The sequence below is a fragment of the Elephas maximus genome, chromosome 6 (assembly GCF_024166365.1).
Source record: "Elephas maximus indicus isolate mEleMax1 chromosome 6, mEleMax1 primary haplotype, whole genome shotgun sequence".
Lineage (NCBI taxonomy): Eukaryota > Metazoa > Chordata > Mammalia > Proboscidea > Elephantidae > Elephas > Elephas maximus.
In genome coordinates, this window is record NC_064824.1 from 87,092,423 (window position 1) to 87,108,707 (window position 16,285).

Consider the following 16,285-nt stretch of genomic DNA (forward strand, 5'->3'; position numbering starts at 1 on the left):
AAAGCAGCACAAAAATTGGAAATCTTACAAGAAAGCACTCTTGACTTGCTAAAGAAATTTGTGAAAAATGGAAACAACTCTAGACAAGTATCTAACTTTTAGGATGACATTTAAACATAGCTCAGATAACTTGGTCTTTTAACATTTGCGTGAAATTCAATGTCCAGGACCCAGGGTGGGTGGATGAGTAAAAGGGACAAACAGAGGCTTTTCTTCTAGTTACTCTCTTACAGTTCCCTATCTAAATTGAGTTAGGGTGGATTCTGGGAAAATGCCAATAGAAAATCTTTTAGGAAGATAGTTTGCAAATAGCCATGCCCAAGAAATGGGCATCGAGCAATTTCTCAAACTTACAAAGTATTGTGAGTATGGCATTATGATGTAAAATTAAAAAAAAAAATACATTTAATTCTTACATTACAACATGGCAAGGCAGAGCATTTCCCTATATGTTCATAAGTTACACACACACATATATATAAAAGACTAAAATATGTAACAAACTTATGCATAAGCAGACACATGCAAGCTCCAGATGTGCTGTTTTTCTTGCTTTGTGGGTTGTGTCTTCTATAAGGGAAAAAGAAATATTAATCATTTTTTTTTTACTGCTAAGGGGATGGGTGCTGCTCTCATATTTCAGAAAGGGGCTGGAAAGTGAGAGAAGCCAAACTTTTTCCTATTTAAGGGCAAAGCAAAGCAATCTCAGTGGCTGAGTTTTATGACGGGCCCGGTGCTGAAGGGCAGGGAACAACTGATGGTGCTACTTTGAACTGCTTTTCTTTTCTCCTTTTTGCACAAAGAGTCTCATGTCTGATATTTAGACATGATGAGCTTTGTGCAAAAGGGGACCTGGCTACTTCTTGCTCTGCTTCATCCCACTATTATTTTGGCACAACAGACCCAGGAAGGTGAGTAGGTACTGATTTCAAGAAACTTTGAGGCTGTGGTCTTTACTTCTCCTTACAAAGAGGGGAAAGCAGTCTCCTAAAAGATAATTTTCTCTATAAGATCCCAACTGTGCAATGTTTAAACTGATCATGATTGTGCTTTTTACATATGTTTAAAAAGATAATCGTTATTTGCATTTTTAAAAGTTCTCTGAGTGTTTCAGAAACGATGTTCTTGTACTAACATGTTTTCATGTTAAAGGAAATGAAAATTTTTAACCTGGCTTTTAAAAAACTCCTCTCCTGGATTGTTAACATCTTGGAATGCTTCCCTAGGCAATCTGGAAGTTATTGGTCTCTTGTAATACTTTTATGTTCTCCTTCATGTGCTGCATCCATCTTTTGTGACGATAGAATACTGAGCATTGTTTTCCTAATACGATAATGTGTTTTAAAAACGGCATGCATTAAAAACTATCTATTCTGTTTTTTTTTTAAAGAAAAATACTAAGCATTACTAGAATCGTTGACTATATTTCTGTACAATGTGAGCAAGATATCTGTCAACACTCTTTATGTTCAAACTGTTGAGATTTTTTCATTATTCCTGTTTGTATCCTGTTTCTAACCCTTACATGGTTGATTAACGCATATTTTCTAATAGTACACTGTTAGAGATGTCGTATTTTCTGCGTTCTACATTTTAACTGCACTTGCATTAATGAAGAGTATACCTTCACAGATATATTTTTATCAGGAACATTTTGACTTTCCTGCAAAGAAGGTAAAGGTGTTAGTTCTGTTTGACTTCAAAAAGTTGATTTGATATATTTTTCTAATAAGTGCATGTAATGGTTCTCCTGTTCTAACTTCCCAAAACCCTTTTGTCTCATTATTTATGTGGAATTATTTCTCTTAATTCGTATGTTCCTTATAGCCAGGAAAATACTGTACAAATTGGAGTAAGAGACTTCATATAAATAAATATGTAAATGCTAAATTTAAAGATAGTCAATCGTTGGATCCCATTTCCTTTTCTATTTTTTCATAGTGGAAAATGTTTACATTTTAGACCTATAGTTTCTACAAACATTATGCGTGAGAATAAGTTTTTTTTTTTTTTTTAATATCAGTTACCTGTGGTGTCATCACAGGTAATATATGTAAGGAAGAGGGGGGCACCAATGCCATTTCTTCAGTCATGTTCACCCCATGGTCATAAAAGAAAAAAAAAAAATTCTCTTCCCTTGTTTCAATTCCTCTCTCTTATCCCTCCTCTCTCTTTTTTTTCTCCCTCCTTCTCATTTCTCTATCCCTTCTGGCTCCTTTGGAATGCCTCCTTTTCTTTCTCTCACTCACCGACCAACCCCTTCCTAGACAAGCCCATTTTTCCTCAACTCTGCTGCTCTCTTCCCTTCTCCCATCACCCCTTCCTTTCATCATCCAAGTGTCTCCATCTCTTGTCTTTCTTCTTCCCTTTTGCCTCCTCCCCCTTCCTTTCCCTGGCACTGTCAACTCTCTTCCTCTCTTATCCCTCTTCCCCTTCCCTCTCAGTCCTGCCCCCACCCAAGACAACGTTACAATGACCAGTCTTTGGTTAGGATCCAAATAACTAGCACCCTCCACCCCAATCAGGATTTTTACTTTTTTTTTTTAACTGTTAAATTCTCCTAATTTCATGGGGCAAAAAAAAATCGGTGTTCCCATTTTTTGGAAATATTATAAACCTTGGTTTTTAGTTCCAAATATTTATAGTTGCCTAATGGTTAAAAAAAAAAAAAAAATTTTTTTTTTTTTTTTTTAATGGTTGCAGTATTTTATAAGCATGATGATCATTTGTCTTCTCTAGTCCAACTTTAGAAAGGAAAAAAAAAAGAGTTTGATACCTACAATTTTTATACCACATGACTCCCCCTTCCCCTACTCTCTAGCTGCAGAAAATAATTACTGTCTATGGAATTTTGCTGATACATTTATGTGTTCTTAAGCTAAAAAGAAGTTCAGTATTTTTTTGTCTGTCATGAAAACAAAACAATTTAAGTGTTTTAGATAGTACGTCTTATGTTCCCTATATATGCGTTACAAGAAAATTCTGTTGGTAGGTACGATTAAAGTAGATGATTAAATATACAGCACTTTGAGAACAGTTCTGGGCTCTAGGATGCTAGTATTTGCTCTAATAACCCTAGAGGGAAACAACACAGCTCTAATGATCACTAACTTCCACTCACAGGAGTTTTCTGGAGCATAAAACATGTCCTCACAAATAATTTTGGTCATTTTACAAATTTGTGAAAGTTGTATTTATGTCTTTTAATTTCACCAATGGAGAAACGTGGTCTATTTTGTATTTCCTGTACTGTTTATGGAAACCCTGGTGGCATAGTGGTTAAGTGCTACGGCTGCTAACCAAAAGGTCCACAGTTCAAATCCACCAGGCGCTCCTTGGAAACCCGGTGGGGCAGTTCTACCCTGTCCTGTAGGGTCGCTATGAGTCAGAATTGACTATGAGTCAGAATTGACTCCAGGCAATGGGTTATGGGCCAAATTTTAAGCTTGAGGGATCGCCACCTAGTGGCTGACGGCAAATTACTTTTTAAATAACCATTGCCAACATTAATGTTATATACCTGAATTGAGTATTTTAAAGCGAAGTTTTAAAATATTAAATGTGTAAATTTTAGTATTAAATGCCATTCTCCTAAGGAAATGAATATATTATTGACATAACGTTGCTCACACACAGACACAATGGCAACAGTATTCAAAGACTTGGGAAATGCTTGAGTGTCATGGCTGTTTTCAAAACTCCACATATGGATTTTTTAAAAAATATTTTTCAAGTCTTTAATATAGTCTTTATTTAATATATTTTACTCACTGCTTACTAGATAACTGATGGATACATATTACTAAGTAATATTGGTTCATTAGGGAAGGAACAGGAACTTTAATTATGTTCTAATACTAGGGCTTCTATATTTCGCTACACTGATAATCCCACTTAAATAAATTGTGGACCTTTACTTGTCTGGGAATTGCAAAACCATAAATGGACTCAGAGAATAAGTTCCTTATAACTTGTTTTGAGATTCTATTTTCCATTACGCTTGAAGAGAGGATTGGTAACTAATCACGTAACATTCAAGTTTTCCGATTGTGTTCCCCGTACAGTTAAACATATGAGCTAATGGGGGAAAAGTGTAGCAGATAATCATTAAAAATAATTGTACCTTTAAGAGGAGAGAAAACGTAATTGCTCAGAAATCTTAGTGTCAGCCATCTAACATTGCATTCATGCTTGAGTTAAGACAGAGTTAAGACTAGAACCAAAATTTTGTCAAACCCTAGGTAACTAGAGAACATAAAACGTACATTAAGTTCATGGTGTCTGACTTTCAGACAGAGATTAGACAGGCCTATAAAACAAAAAATAATGCCCGTGAGGAATACACTTCTTAGTTCAATCAAATATGCAAGACCAAATAGGCAACTCCTATCCAAAAGCAGGATGAGAAGGCAGGAAAGGACAGGAACTGGACAAATGGACACAGGGAATCCGGGGTGGAATGGAAGAATGTGCTGGCACATTGCGAGCATTGCAACCAATGTCACAAAATAATACGTGCATAAATTTTTGAATGAGAAAAAAAATTCATAGTGTCTGAATTTTCTTATTTTTGCAATTATTTCTCATTAAAAGGAGATACTAAAAAATTATATATTGTCATAGAAAATACACAAGCTAATGCATTTATAAAGGTAATTAAGGGGATATTTTTCTGTTCAATACACAAATTTGAATTGGTAATCCTACTTAAAAAAAAAAAAAAGAAATTCAGAAGCTTATGATTTAACCAGATGCTATCATCAGTTCTGTGATCATATAAATTATAAGTAAATAAAGCATTATTGATACAAAATTTTGTGTTTTTCATTCATGATGCATTGTGTTTCCTTAGCACCTCGAAAGTATTGTACAACGGATGATGTAAATGCCAATAAATAAATAGATATTCTGATTAAATTCTGAAATTAAACACCTTAGCTTTATAAGAGAGCTAAACCACTGCAACAATTCTGGGAAAGAAGGAAAGACTATGATTACATGTCTTTTAACTAATTCAGATTCCTGGGTTGGTGTCTTATCTACCCAGAACCCATAAGATAGAATCTTATCTACAGACATATTGAAAAAAAAAATCATTGGCTCAGTTTGTCAGGGGTTTAGCTGAGTTGACAGGATAAAAAAAAGATCCTCAGAAGGGCCACTGCTCCAAATCCAGTCTCACGCCAGCTGGGAGCTGTCAGAGAGAAGACTGCCATCTACCGAAACTTCATGGTTTCTACCAGGATGACTCTTCTGTACAAATTTCCAAAGATTTTTGTAGCCCAGTTCTTTTATTTTTGTAGCGTCAAATGGTATCACCACCTTGAAGTGATTAAAGCGGATTGCTTAAGAGTTAAAGCTTTGAAGATGAAAGATGTTGTTTCTTAGCTGGCTATGAGGAACATTTGTAAAGTTTCCAGGTCTACAGTGACTTTTTGGAAACATCTCACTGGACTGTTTCTTGTAAAACATATTTCCTTGGAAAAAAAGCTCAGTCTCATTGTTTTCCATACTAAAAAAAAAAAATCCTAAGACTTTAAGTTTTAAAAAAGATTCAGAGTTTTCAAAGGGAAAAACTTTGCATGTTTCTCGTCAAGATGACAACGGAAAAACTGAGAGCTTTTCTTACACAAATCATTTGTTAACTGCAGCTTGGAGAGTTACATTAACCACCAGAATTTCTGTCTGTGCCTAATGAAAACACAGCAGAAGTGGATTCCTTTCTGATTAACTAATAAAACCCTGGTATTTTCCATGACCAAGGTCAAAAACTGCCTTTAAAATGTAATTTTAATGAAGAACATGAAAAGTTGAAATAAGAGAGGCAAAAGTAAAAATGCCCAAAAGAAGTAAAAATCAAAGATGAAAGATCCAGAAAATATTGAAAGTTAAATTTGCTTTGAAAACTAATGTTGAAAAATTTCTACTTCAGTACAATGACATTTATATTTCTGAAACTTTGTTTTCTGTAGTATTTGGGATGGAGGCTGGTAAACATGAATGTACTTCTCAGTTTAACTGAAATCAGAGAAACTTTTCTTTGGATTTTCATGTCATGTTTATAATGCCCAAACTTAGAAGGAAAACTTCTAATGAAGTTAGAAGTTTATTGGTATGAATCATTCAGTAGCTTTATTTTCTGAAAATCAATTTCTTACTAAGACAGCCTAAACATAGTGTTTGCATTGGATACAGAGGCCTTATCTGTTTGGTTTTTTGGGTTTGTTGTTGTTACAGCACCATTTCTCTGTCTGTAGTCAGATGCCTGCTGGCTTTCTGAGTCACACTTTAATCATGTTGGTGGTCTGGTTGTTGTCAGGGAAGCCTTGCAGATATAACTCTTTTTCATAAGGTCAGGAGGAAATAAACAATAGAACTCAACTCCAGATGCTATCTTCCTGTTTTGAGACCAAAGAGAGACTATATGTTGCAGAAAAAGTTGTTTCTTACAAATCTGCCTTTCTAGACTCTAATTCTAATTTTCAGGGCTTATGAACCATATTGGCATGGAGTTTTGAAGATGGCCTCTTTAGTTCTATCTAGCCTTTGGCACAACAGGAAGGGAAAAAAATGTAGTGGTTAAGATTATCAAATCTAGAGACAGCCTTCCTATATTCAAAACTTAGCTTTACCCCTTGCCATGTAACCTTGGGAAAATTACCCTCTCAGTGTCTGAGATTTCTTGTCTGTAAAATTAGACTTATGACAACACTCACCTCTTTGGGCCATTGGGAGGTCTAAATAAGATAGATGTATAAAGCACTGAGATCAGTGCCCACAACATCAGAAGTACTGTACAAGTACTACCTAGTATTAGTTTTACTAATACTGGCAAACAAAATTACTGTGAAGAAGGAATTACTTACCCATCGGGTTACCGTAAGTCCCAATTGACTCAATGGTAACTAACAACAACAACATTGATTTAGTGGTAAAGAAAGTAAGTTGTAAAATTTTAGTTATCAGGTGCAAAATTTAAGGATGTTTGCCAACTGTAACAGAATAGCTCAAATGTATTTTCTTCAATGTTCTTGTAATTTGGCACAAATCAAATTGCATTACGGAAGCAATGGCTGATTATTGGATATAGAATACTTTTAATTTTCCAATTCTCTATTTTTAATCTTGGCAGGATAAAATGTTGATCACAAAAAAGAAAAAATTTAATTGGAGACATGAAAATCATATATCTATAAAGAATAAAACAAAAACATCTAGAAATGATTAATAGTTTTGTTTTTTTTTTTCCCGTTGGGGACAAGAATAAACAAAATCTACCTTGTTCATGCAAAATAGTGCTTTAAAATTGAAGTGATTCATCTACATAAAAAAAAAAAAACACATAGCCTACAAATATTTCCTTCAGAACCCTTTTTGTTAACTCATCTAACATATTTTAAGATTCCTTAAATTCCTGGGTTATAAACATCCTGACTTCTGGACAGCTCATACTTGCCCTTTAGTGTTATGTAAATTTGTCCACACTTTGAAACAATTGAACCAACCCTACTGCAACAAACTCTTCATCACAATCACCTTCACCTGCTGCTTGTGCAGCTTTTAGATCACTGACAAGGCTTCGAGCCTTCTCTTGCAGTACAAACCAAAAAAAAAAAACCAAACCCACTGCCATCGAGTCAATTCCGACTCATAGCGACCCTATAGGACAGAGTAGAACTGCCCCATAGAGTTTCCAAGGAGCACCTGGTGGATTTGAACTGCAGACTTCTTGGTTATCAGCTATAGCACTTAACCACTATGCCACCAGGGTTTTCCTCTTATAGTACTGAAAAAAAAAAAAGCTAAATAAAGAACTGTATGTACCTGTTCCAACTTACCTACAAATTTGACTTAAAGGCACACTCAGGAACAGATCTCATTCATAACCCAGGGACTGCCTTATTTCTACTCATATGTAAAAACATATTTAATAAAAACGTATGTTTTCCAAGCATTAGTAGCATTTAAAAGTAAAACATCTTTCAGTTGGAAACCATGTGAACTCTATACACCCACACTTATAAAAAATATTCAACTTTCCAATATAATGAGAGAATAATATTATGATAATTTACTTCATCTGTTAGTTTTAGATTTTCATATTAAACAATACCTTTCCCTAAATAAGTATTCAGTAAGAATAGATAAGAAAAAATAAACTTGCCACTGAAGCTAAAAGAAAAATTTAATTGAATGTTTGAAGGAATATTATTTTTACTCCAAAAATTATTTCAAGACAAGCATAATCTGCTTTATTTTTTAGTCACAACAATAGAAGTCAACATAAGTTAACATTTGAAGAATGTAAACAAACAATAAAAAAGAATGCTTTAAGTACAACTAAAAATATAAGATTATGTTACTTGGTTTTATTTTTCTCTAAAGTTCTAAAAAAGAAAACTAGAAGATTAAAGAAGGTAAGAGTGGATTATGTCATGTGCTAGCTTCATTTTGCTTTGTAATTTAGAGCCCAGCAAAGAGATTATTTAGTCTAATCCATTGCTTGTGTGACCACAAAATAAATGTATTTCAGAACTGTGTTTTACAATAAGGAACAAAACTCAAAATGACATGAGAGGTGGATTTTAAAATTATTTGCAAATTAGAACAAGGAGATTTAGTTTAGACAACAACAGTAAAAGAACTGAAAGATCTATTACTTTGTCCAGTAATAAAAATGATATTATTTGCCTTTTATTTCACATCTTTGTAAAAAGTATTTTAATTTATGTATATCTAAACTGCTCTACAATTCAGGTTTCTAAGAAAAGAAGGGAGTAGTATGAGAAGACAATTACTTCTGAATCCCATTTTCTATTCCATTTCTAAATACTGCAAAAGCTAGAACATTTTATTCCTCTTGAAAATAAAACCTTTTCTTTACTCTGCCATGATTTTCCCACAGATAACTAGGTTATGGTACTAAAACTGAGAACCATGAGACACCTGGGTAAGAGGTTCAGTTTCCAGTAGGACGTATTGTCAATCATGTTTTATCATGCACAGAACAGTACCTTAAAGGAAACTGCACAACATTTTCTCAACAGAGAAAGAAAGGTCTGACTTTCAGCCACAAGTTTCTACAGGAACTGACTTTTCAGGAGAGCCAAATTTCTTTCAAAGTGTACATGAAATAAGCTATGCCAATAAACAAAACTGTGATGATTTGTATTTTTCAAACAACCTAACTTTCTTCTTTGTCTTGTTATAGTAGGACTTTCACTTTCTAATGTAAAACCAATCATACACATACCATGTTAACTGTCAGCAACAAATGTGAGGAAAAAAACTCACCATAAGAATATGGGAACTTCAAAAAAATAGAAGTGCACTAAAATAACTCCACCTTTATAGTGATGTCTCTGTCTTTTAAAAAAATTCTATGTATGATTTATAATAAAATTGGAAAAAAAAGGCTAACCAACAATTTTCATTTATATAGCACTGGATTTAACCTAATACTAACAAATTCTTTTACTACTTTTTATAAGCCAATATTGTGCTCATCTCTTTAACAATTTGCAGAGCCGATGGAAAAATACAATATATCTAGTGATAGGATGACACTCTCCTGAGACATATAAGCACAGGAAGATAAGTGCACAGAAAATAAAAGGCTTATGTTAATTTCAAGACAGATTAGGAACATAGGAAGAGTAGATATTTAAAAAACGAGGTGCTTGAATTTTGTTTTAAATGCTACCCTCATTTGTCTCTAAAGTGCCATCAGTATTCAGTAGTTCATTTCTATAACACAGATTCTATGTTAAATGTAGAAAGATCCCTGATACAGAGATGAAGAACTGAAGGAATCATTAGTTTAAACTACCAGGATTTTCAGGGGTGGGGGGAAGTTTACAGTCCAGATTATTAAGGGCAATATCCTGATCTAAAGATAATCTGTAAGAATATTTCACATAAAGTTTATTTTCAGAAATGTTTAAGAAGATAAATTTTAAGAAGAAAGGACCAAAGCCAAGATCAAGGAATGTATTCAATTTTACCAAACAACCTTCCCATCTTATTCAAACTTTCAGAACTTTTCTGCAAACCAATGCATGTGGTTTTTAAATATAAAATTTCAGTTCTCCTTAGAGAACAAATGAGTATTGCCTACACCCTCTGATATTATCACTGTTTATAATAATGGCATCTTCCATGGCACTGCTCCAGTAGGTCCACTTCACTTGCGCTGAAGTAAGCGCTCTGGCATTCTGCTTTTATGTTCACTAAGTATAAAGGAATGCTCTTTTAAAAGCTTAGACAATATTCTTTCCAGTGTTCTAATCTATCAGTTTCAAACATGGAGGAGGACCTAGAATAACTCTACTAAATAAACAGATTCTTTCTTGCCTATCTAAAATTGCAATAAAATAATCTTGCTGTCTTTTATTAGTCTTAAATCATGCTGGGAAATGGTAACAGTCTGGATGGACTTTTCAACTTCCTGAATCGACTGAGGGTGTTGCACAGGCCATTAAATGCACATCTGCACACATAAATAGAAACAGGGAATCAAGGCCATTTCAGTTCTCTGTAGATTCTGTAGGTTCTGAAATTCTTTTTTTTTTTTCATGAATTTTACTAAACCAGCTAAACATTTAAACAAAAAGTATTTATAACAAAACAAAACAAAGTATTTACACATGATCCTAAATCATTGAAAGAAGATTGAAACAGGAACTTAAAAGGCAATCTTCATGGTTGTATGCAATATCCAAGATGGAAAAATCTCAAGACCTACTCAAAGGCCTTTTGGCTACAAGGCAAAGTGTAGTTGTTGAACTACTTTCTTCCTCCTAAGCAGGTCTCCTTCCGCAGACATTTCGAAGATCCTGGCTTTGAGAAAATAAAATTTCACTGTCTCACAAAAGTACAAAAGTACTGAACAGTACACCATTTGTTGTTTGCAAAAATTTTTGCAGATGTTTAAAAACATTACTTATTTATTCAATTACTGGCAAGCTATCACAGTAATCTTTAAGAACTCAAATTGTATTTAACCACAATCCACAGCTAATGCTTTAAGAATTGAGACCTGGTTTTATGTTAGCCAACCCTAAGCTGATTCATTGCTAATAGCTGCTGAAATTTCAGTACCTAACATATAATTAGGAAGCAAGTCTAAAATCTTGGTCAAAGCAAATTTTTGACCATCTTAAGCCACAAATACACATGACAGTGATTCATATTTTTCCCTATTATTCCTTTCTGATATTTGTTTTTTTAAAAGAAAAAAAAAGTTTTCTTCTTTTCTTCTTTTAGTGATTTGGAAACCTCTTTCCATGAATATGGGATATACAACCTATTATGCCATATCGTATTGACCTACTAATGCCAACAGAACTAGCAGTGACATTCAATACATACAATAAGCTTTGTTAAAGTTTTCCCAGGAATCTCTGGAAAGACTTTTTTTATGCTGCCAAGAGTAGCTTAGTTTTCTCCTGACTTCCTCAACTAGGTTAATAAAATCCAGAAACTCTTCAGAGTCAGCGACAAACTTGTCTTTTTTGTTTAATGATCCCATCTACTGTTAAAGCAAAGAATAGCAATTGGGTAGAAAGTCTTCTTTTCAACTGTACAATCAATAAATATGTGTCTAAGTACTTGTGTGATGTCCGTTGGTGTTAAATTCTTATTAAATACAAAATTAAAACACCCATTAGTGTTAAAGAAAATTTACTATGGTATGCAAATATTGATGTATTTAATAAACAGATTTGGAATTTTAAGCATTCTTTTACTACTTAGCAAATTGTGTAGAAAAATATGATTGTCATAATGATTTGTGAATTTCATTTTTTTTGTACATAAGCATGTTTATAAGGGCATGTTTATGAGTTAGTTTACCAAAAGAAGAAATGATTTGTTTCAAAATACCTCTGCTTTGTGCTATTAAGCTTTAAAATACTACTTGTGTGTGGGGGGAAAGCCTAGGTACACACCTAGTCTTTGTGCTGAAAGTTCATAAGGAATAGCTCTAAGTCTCTTAAGGTTTCTAAGAATATGGAAGAAATATAATAAATTCTAAAAGACATGCACAATGCTTTTGAAGGGCTTATATATAAAATGAAAATCCACACTTTCTGCTTTAAATAAAATGAGACTCAAGGATATGCAACTGAACCTTTATAAAAGATTATCCTTTATTCTTTAAATAAATACGCTTATTAGACTGTTTAATCTCTTATCAAGAATTAACTTATATGACTTTGTTCATGCATTTTTAGTATTGGTTAACTGCTAAAATCATTCAACAATTTTCCAGTTTAAAAGTGATTTATTCTTAGATAACTATTGAACATGGTCGCAGCAACATATTAAAAATTATATTTTAGCAAAACATAAGAAAACATCACACCATCTCACTTCTTTTCCAGCTGTTGAGGGAGGATGCACCCATCTTGGTCAGTCCTATGCTGATAGAGACGTCTGGAAGCCAGAACCCTGCCAAATATGCGTCTGTGACTCAGGAGCTGTTCTCTGTGATGACATAATATGTGATGAACAAGATTTAGACTGTCCCAACCCAGAGATCCCATTTGGAGAATGTTGTGCAGTTTGCCCACAGCCTCCAACAGCTGTGAGTTTTTTTTTTTTTTTTAAATTGAAAATCTGCAAGATTCATATATTCACATGAATAGCTCCTATATCATATTTTGGTTATGTAACAATCTTTGGCTTGGTTCATTCTTTCATTACATTGTCTTATCTATTTATAAATAATTCAATAGGTACTTAGAATCATGTATCGCTGCTGTCTCCATAATAAAAGTAATCATCACTTGTGTTTAGCAGATGTTTCTGGTCTATAGGACATTTTCCAACCTTGTTAGGATATCATTCTTAGGAGAAAAAATTTTGCTGAGTATGGTACTTTATTTCTTAATGAAATGTCCAACTACATCGAGAAAAATAGCTCTGGCTCAGATTGCCTCCAATGATAGCATTACTACAAACTTTATTGCCTAAAAGTTTCTAGTGTTTCATAAATATTCTAAAGAACCATGCCAATTAGGAAAAAGTAACAATGCAAACATTATATTTCCTTTGGTATATTCTCAACTAGAAAATTAAGAGAAGCAAGTCAGACATAAAACACCTGTTTGAGGTATACTTTCAGCTCTACTAAAATCAAGAATGAATATAAACAGAAAATATGCTACAATCATTTGACCCTAATTTTGTTTAGGTTCTTAAAATAGTTAAAAGAGAATGTTTATCTGAGCCATCAGATGACATTTAGGACAATATAGATGTAGATAGTGACCCAATTTTACTTATTATCTCACTTATTGGGACGACCACAAAAAATGTGTCTAGTTCTTGAACAACATAAATATCTTTCCTCTGTGAAATCTGGTGGGTTTAAGACAGAGACTCAAACAAATAGCAAGAAAATGGGCAATATAAAATATCATGTGGCATAATCAAGTGATTTAGTACAAAATATGTTGTAAATTTTAAGAAAATTTTCTTCTCGGTGCTTAAGAATGTATTCTTTACTATAAAAGCATGTACTATTCAGTTATTCTTTCATTAGCAGCCTGAGAGAAAACAAAAGTCGTGTCTGTCAAACAATCACATTGATGTTACAAGTAAAAGGTGAAGATTCCACTTTAAAACTGTGGATTAAATGTGATTTGGATTAAGAAATGAATACCCAAATTGAAATACACTTTTCATGGGAAAGTTGTTTTTATATCTTGTTTAATCTGTGTCTTTTCCATTTATTAGCCTAGTCGCCCTACTGATGGTCAAGTAGCTCGAGGCCCCAAAGGAGATCCAGTAAGTAAAGATTCTTTAGTGAAATGAAATGCATGCTAATTATTTTTCCAGTAGTTTGCTTTTTCCTTTTTTTTTTTTCTTTCTTATCATACCCTTCCCAGATTTGAACTTTTAGGATTTAGTTTAAACAAAGGCATAAAATGACAGAGTCCCAAGAGTACATGTAAAGATTCAGATTTCCCAAACTTCATATAATTTCTTCATCTTTACTATCATCGTGAAAAATAAAATATAAGTCAACAGTAAAAAAACAAATTACACTTAAATTGGATTAAAAATGTATTTATTCCCAAAACAATATATCACTTATATTGATTCTTCTTCTTAGAAAGTAGAGAAGCTATAATGTGATAATGATTCTGAATTACTGCGACTTCTCACTGTTCTGGAGCCCTGATGGCACAGTGGTTAAGAGCTCAGCTGCTAATCAAAAGGTCGGCAGTTGGAATCCACCAGACTCTCCCTGAAAACTCTATGGGAGGGTTCTACTCTGTCCTGTAGGAACACTATGAGTCGAAATCGACTGGCGGGCAAAGGATACTTTGGTTCTCACTGTATCATCTATTTTTACTTCTGATTTTCTTTTTTTTTTAGGGTCCCCCTGGTATTCCTGGGAGAAATGGTGACCCTGGTATTCCTGGACAACCAGGTTCCCCTGGTGCTCCCGGTGCCCCTGGAATCTGTCAGTCATGTCCTACTGGTGGTCAGGTAATAAATTTCAAAACCAAAATGTCTACTTTTTAAATCTACATAGTTCATCTTCTTTTCTTTAGACTATATTATGTTATCTCACAATTGTGGGTTCCCTACGTGTGTTTTCTGATTTTAAGTATTTGATAAATTATTATTTAGTGCTTATATATGCCAGGTACTAAGTGCTTTACAAATGTTCATTTTCCCTCATAATGATATTGCTGTTATATCCTTGCAAAATTCCACAACTTCTTAGAAGACATGTAATATATATACTATGTTTGAGAAATGAAACTTTAACACCCAAAAGAAGTAACTTAGATAATCTAGAAATTAGTGCAGCTGCCCACTGTTCCCTTTCCAACTCCAGTAATAGAGCCTTTGAAAGTCTGGACAAAAAGCAGTTGAAAAGCTGTGGACACTCTTTGTTGACTTCAAGTCAACAGGGTTATTCATGCTTATACCACTGCTTTGTTAAGATTTCAGCGCACATCCTGCTCCTGAACAGCATATCAACCAACTAACTGCTCTTATAACAAATAAATAAAAGTAAATGTGTGCTGCATGAAGTTAGGAGAAATTAGAAAATACATGCACAGAAGACTTGATGAGTTTAAATACTTTCCAAAATCCCTTCAGCAAGAAGCAAAGGATATCCTGTTTTATTCTTATCCTGATAACCAAATAAAATCCATATTTAGACCCAGAACTCAAAATAAAACAAGCTTCAAAGGAATACAATAAGCATTTCAGACTTTCTACTATTCTCGTGCTCATTTTCTATGGGGATTTTTATTTGGGGGTGAATCATATCAATCAGAAGCCAGGGGACATGGATTTTATTTGTATCACTAACCAGTTGGGAAAGTCATTTAACTCCTCTCTTTTTTGTGTTCAAAATGAGAAGGTTAAATTATATGATCTCAAGGCTCTTTCAAGGTTAGTTTATGGTCCTGTGTTTTCAATGTTAAAGGTGTTGCTTAGAAATTGTAGTTTGAGTAACGATAGTAGGAACAAATTATTTAGAATTAATATGGCATAGAGTTAGCTGAAAGGTTTGTGTTTCTGTAGGATATTATCTAAAGTTATAGAGAAATAGGATAATCAAGATAAATAATGCATACCACATCTAATACCTGCCAAATCCTTTGGTGTGCAGAACCTATCAGTGAATACTTGATGTTGTCCTTCTTCTAAACACTTTTGAAGAACTGTGGTCTATATACTAATGTCTTCTTATCTGTCTGGTCTCTTTGGTACAGAACTATTCTCCTCAGTATGATTCATACGATGTCAAAGCTGGAGGAGCAGGATTAGTAGGAGGCTACCCTGGACCAGCTGTATGTACAAATATTTAATGTTTTAGAGCACTAATTAGACTTCAAGTTTGTTAAATCTTGGATGGTTGTTCTTTTAGGAATACAGTATCATTATGGAATTGTACAAAATAGTCTGCAAAAGTTGGACAAGAAAATGGTGACATTATCCTAACTCCTTCTTCTATCCTGACCCATTTTTTCCTTACCACCTCTCTTTTCATAACTGTTTTGCCACTCCTTCCTTCTTTATACAACCACCTACCTGTAATGGGGGCCCTCTGGCCTTCATGCTTATGTCTCACTCTCTTATATAGCCCTTACTTTTTAACTAAATTATATTTTTGTTTTCCACTTCTTTTTCTCAACTATGTTGCTGAGAATCCTTTTCTTTTTTTTGGTGTCTTGTATTAAATGCTACTTTCTAGATGCTTATCCAAGTGATGAATATCCAGTATAACAATCTGTCTCACCTCAAATCTTCA

At 33.7% G+C, this 16,285-nt stretch overlaps 1 protein-coding gene across 1 annotated transcript in view; it reads left to right on the plus strand.

The window, feature by feature from the left end:
- Window positions 1–693: 693 nt before the first annotated feature.
- Window positions 694–16,285, plus strand: part of COL3A1 (collagen type III alpha 1 chain) — a 43,453-nt gene continuing 27,861 nt past the window's right edge. Inside the window, exons 1-5 of the mRNA XM_049887657.1 lie at window positions 694–911; window positions 12,384–12,586; window positions 13,741–13,791; window positions 14,386–14,499; window positions 15,747–15,824. Coding sequence (XP_049743614.1) covers window positions 827–911; window positions 12,384–12,586; window positions 13,741–13,791; window positions 14,386–14,499; window positions 15,747–15,824 — 531 coding nt within the window. The 5' untranslated portion in view covers window positions 694–826. The remainder of the gene's footprint in view (window positions 912–12,383; window positions 12,587–13,740; window positions 13,792–14,385; window positions 14,500–15,746; window positions 15,825–16,285) is intronic.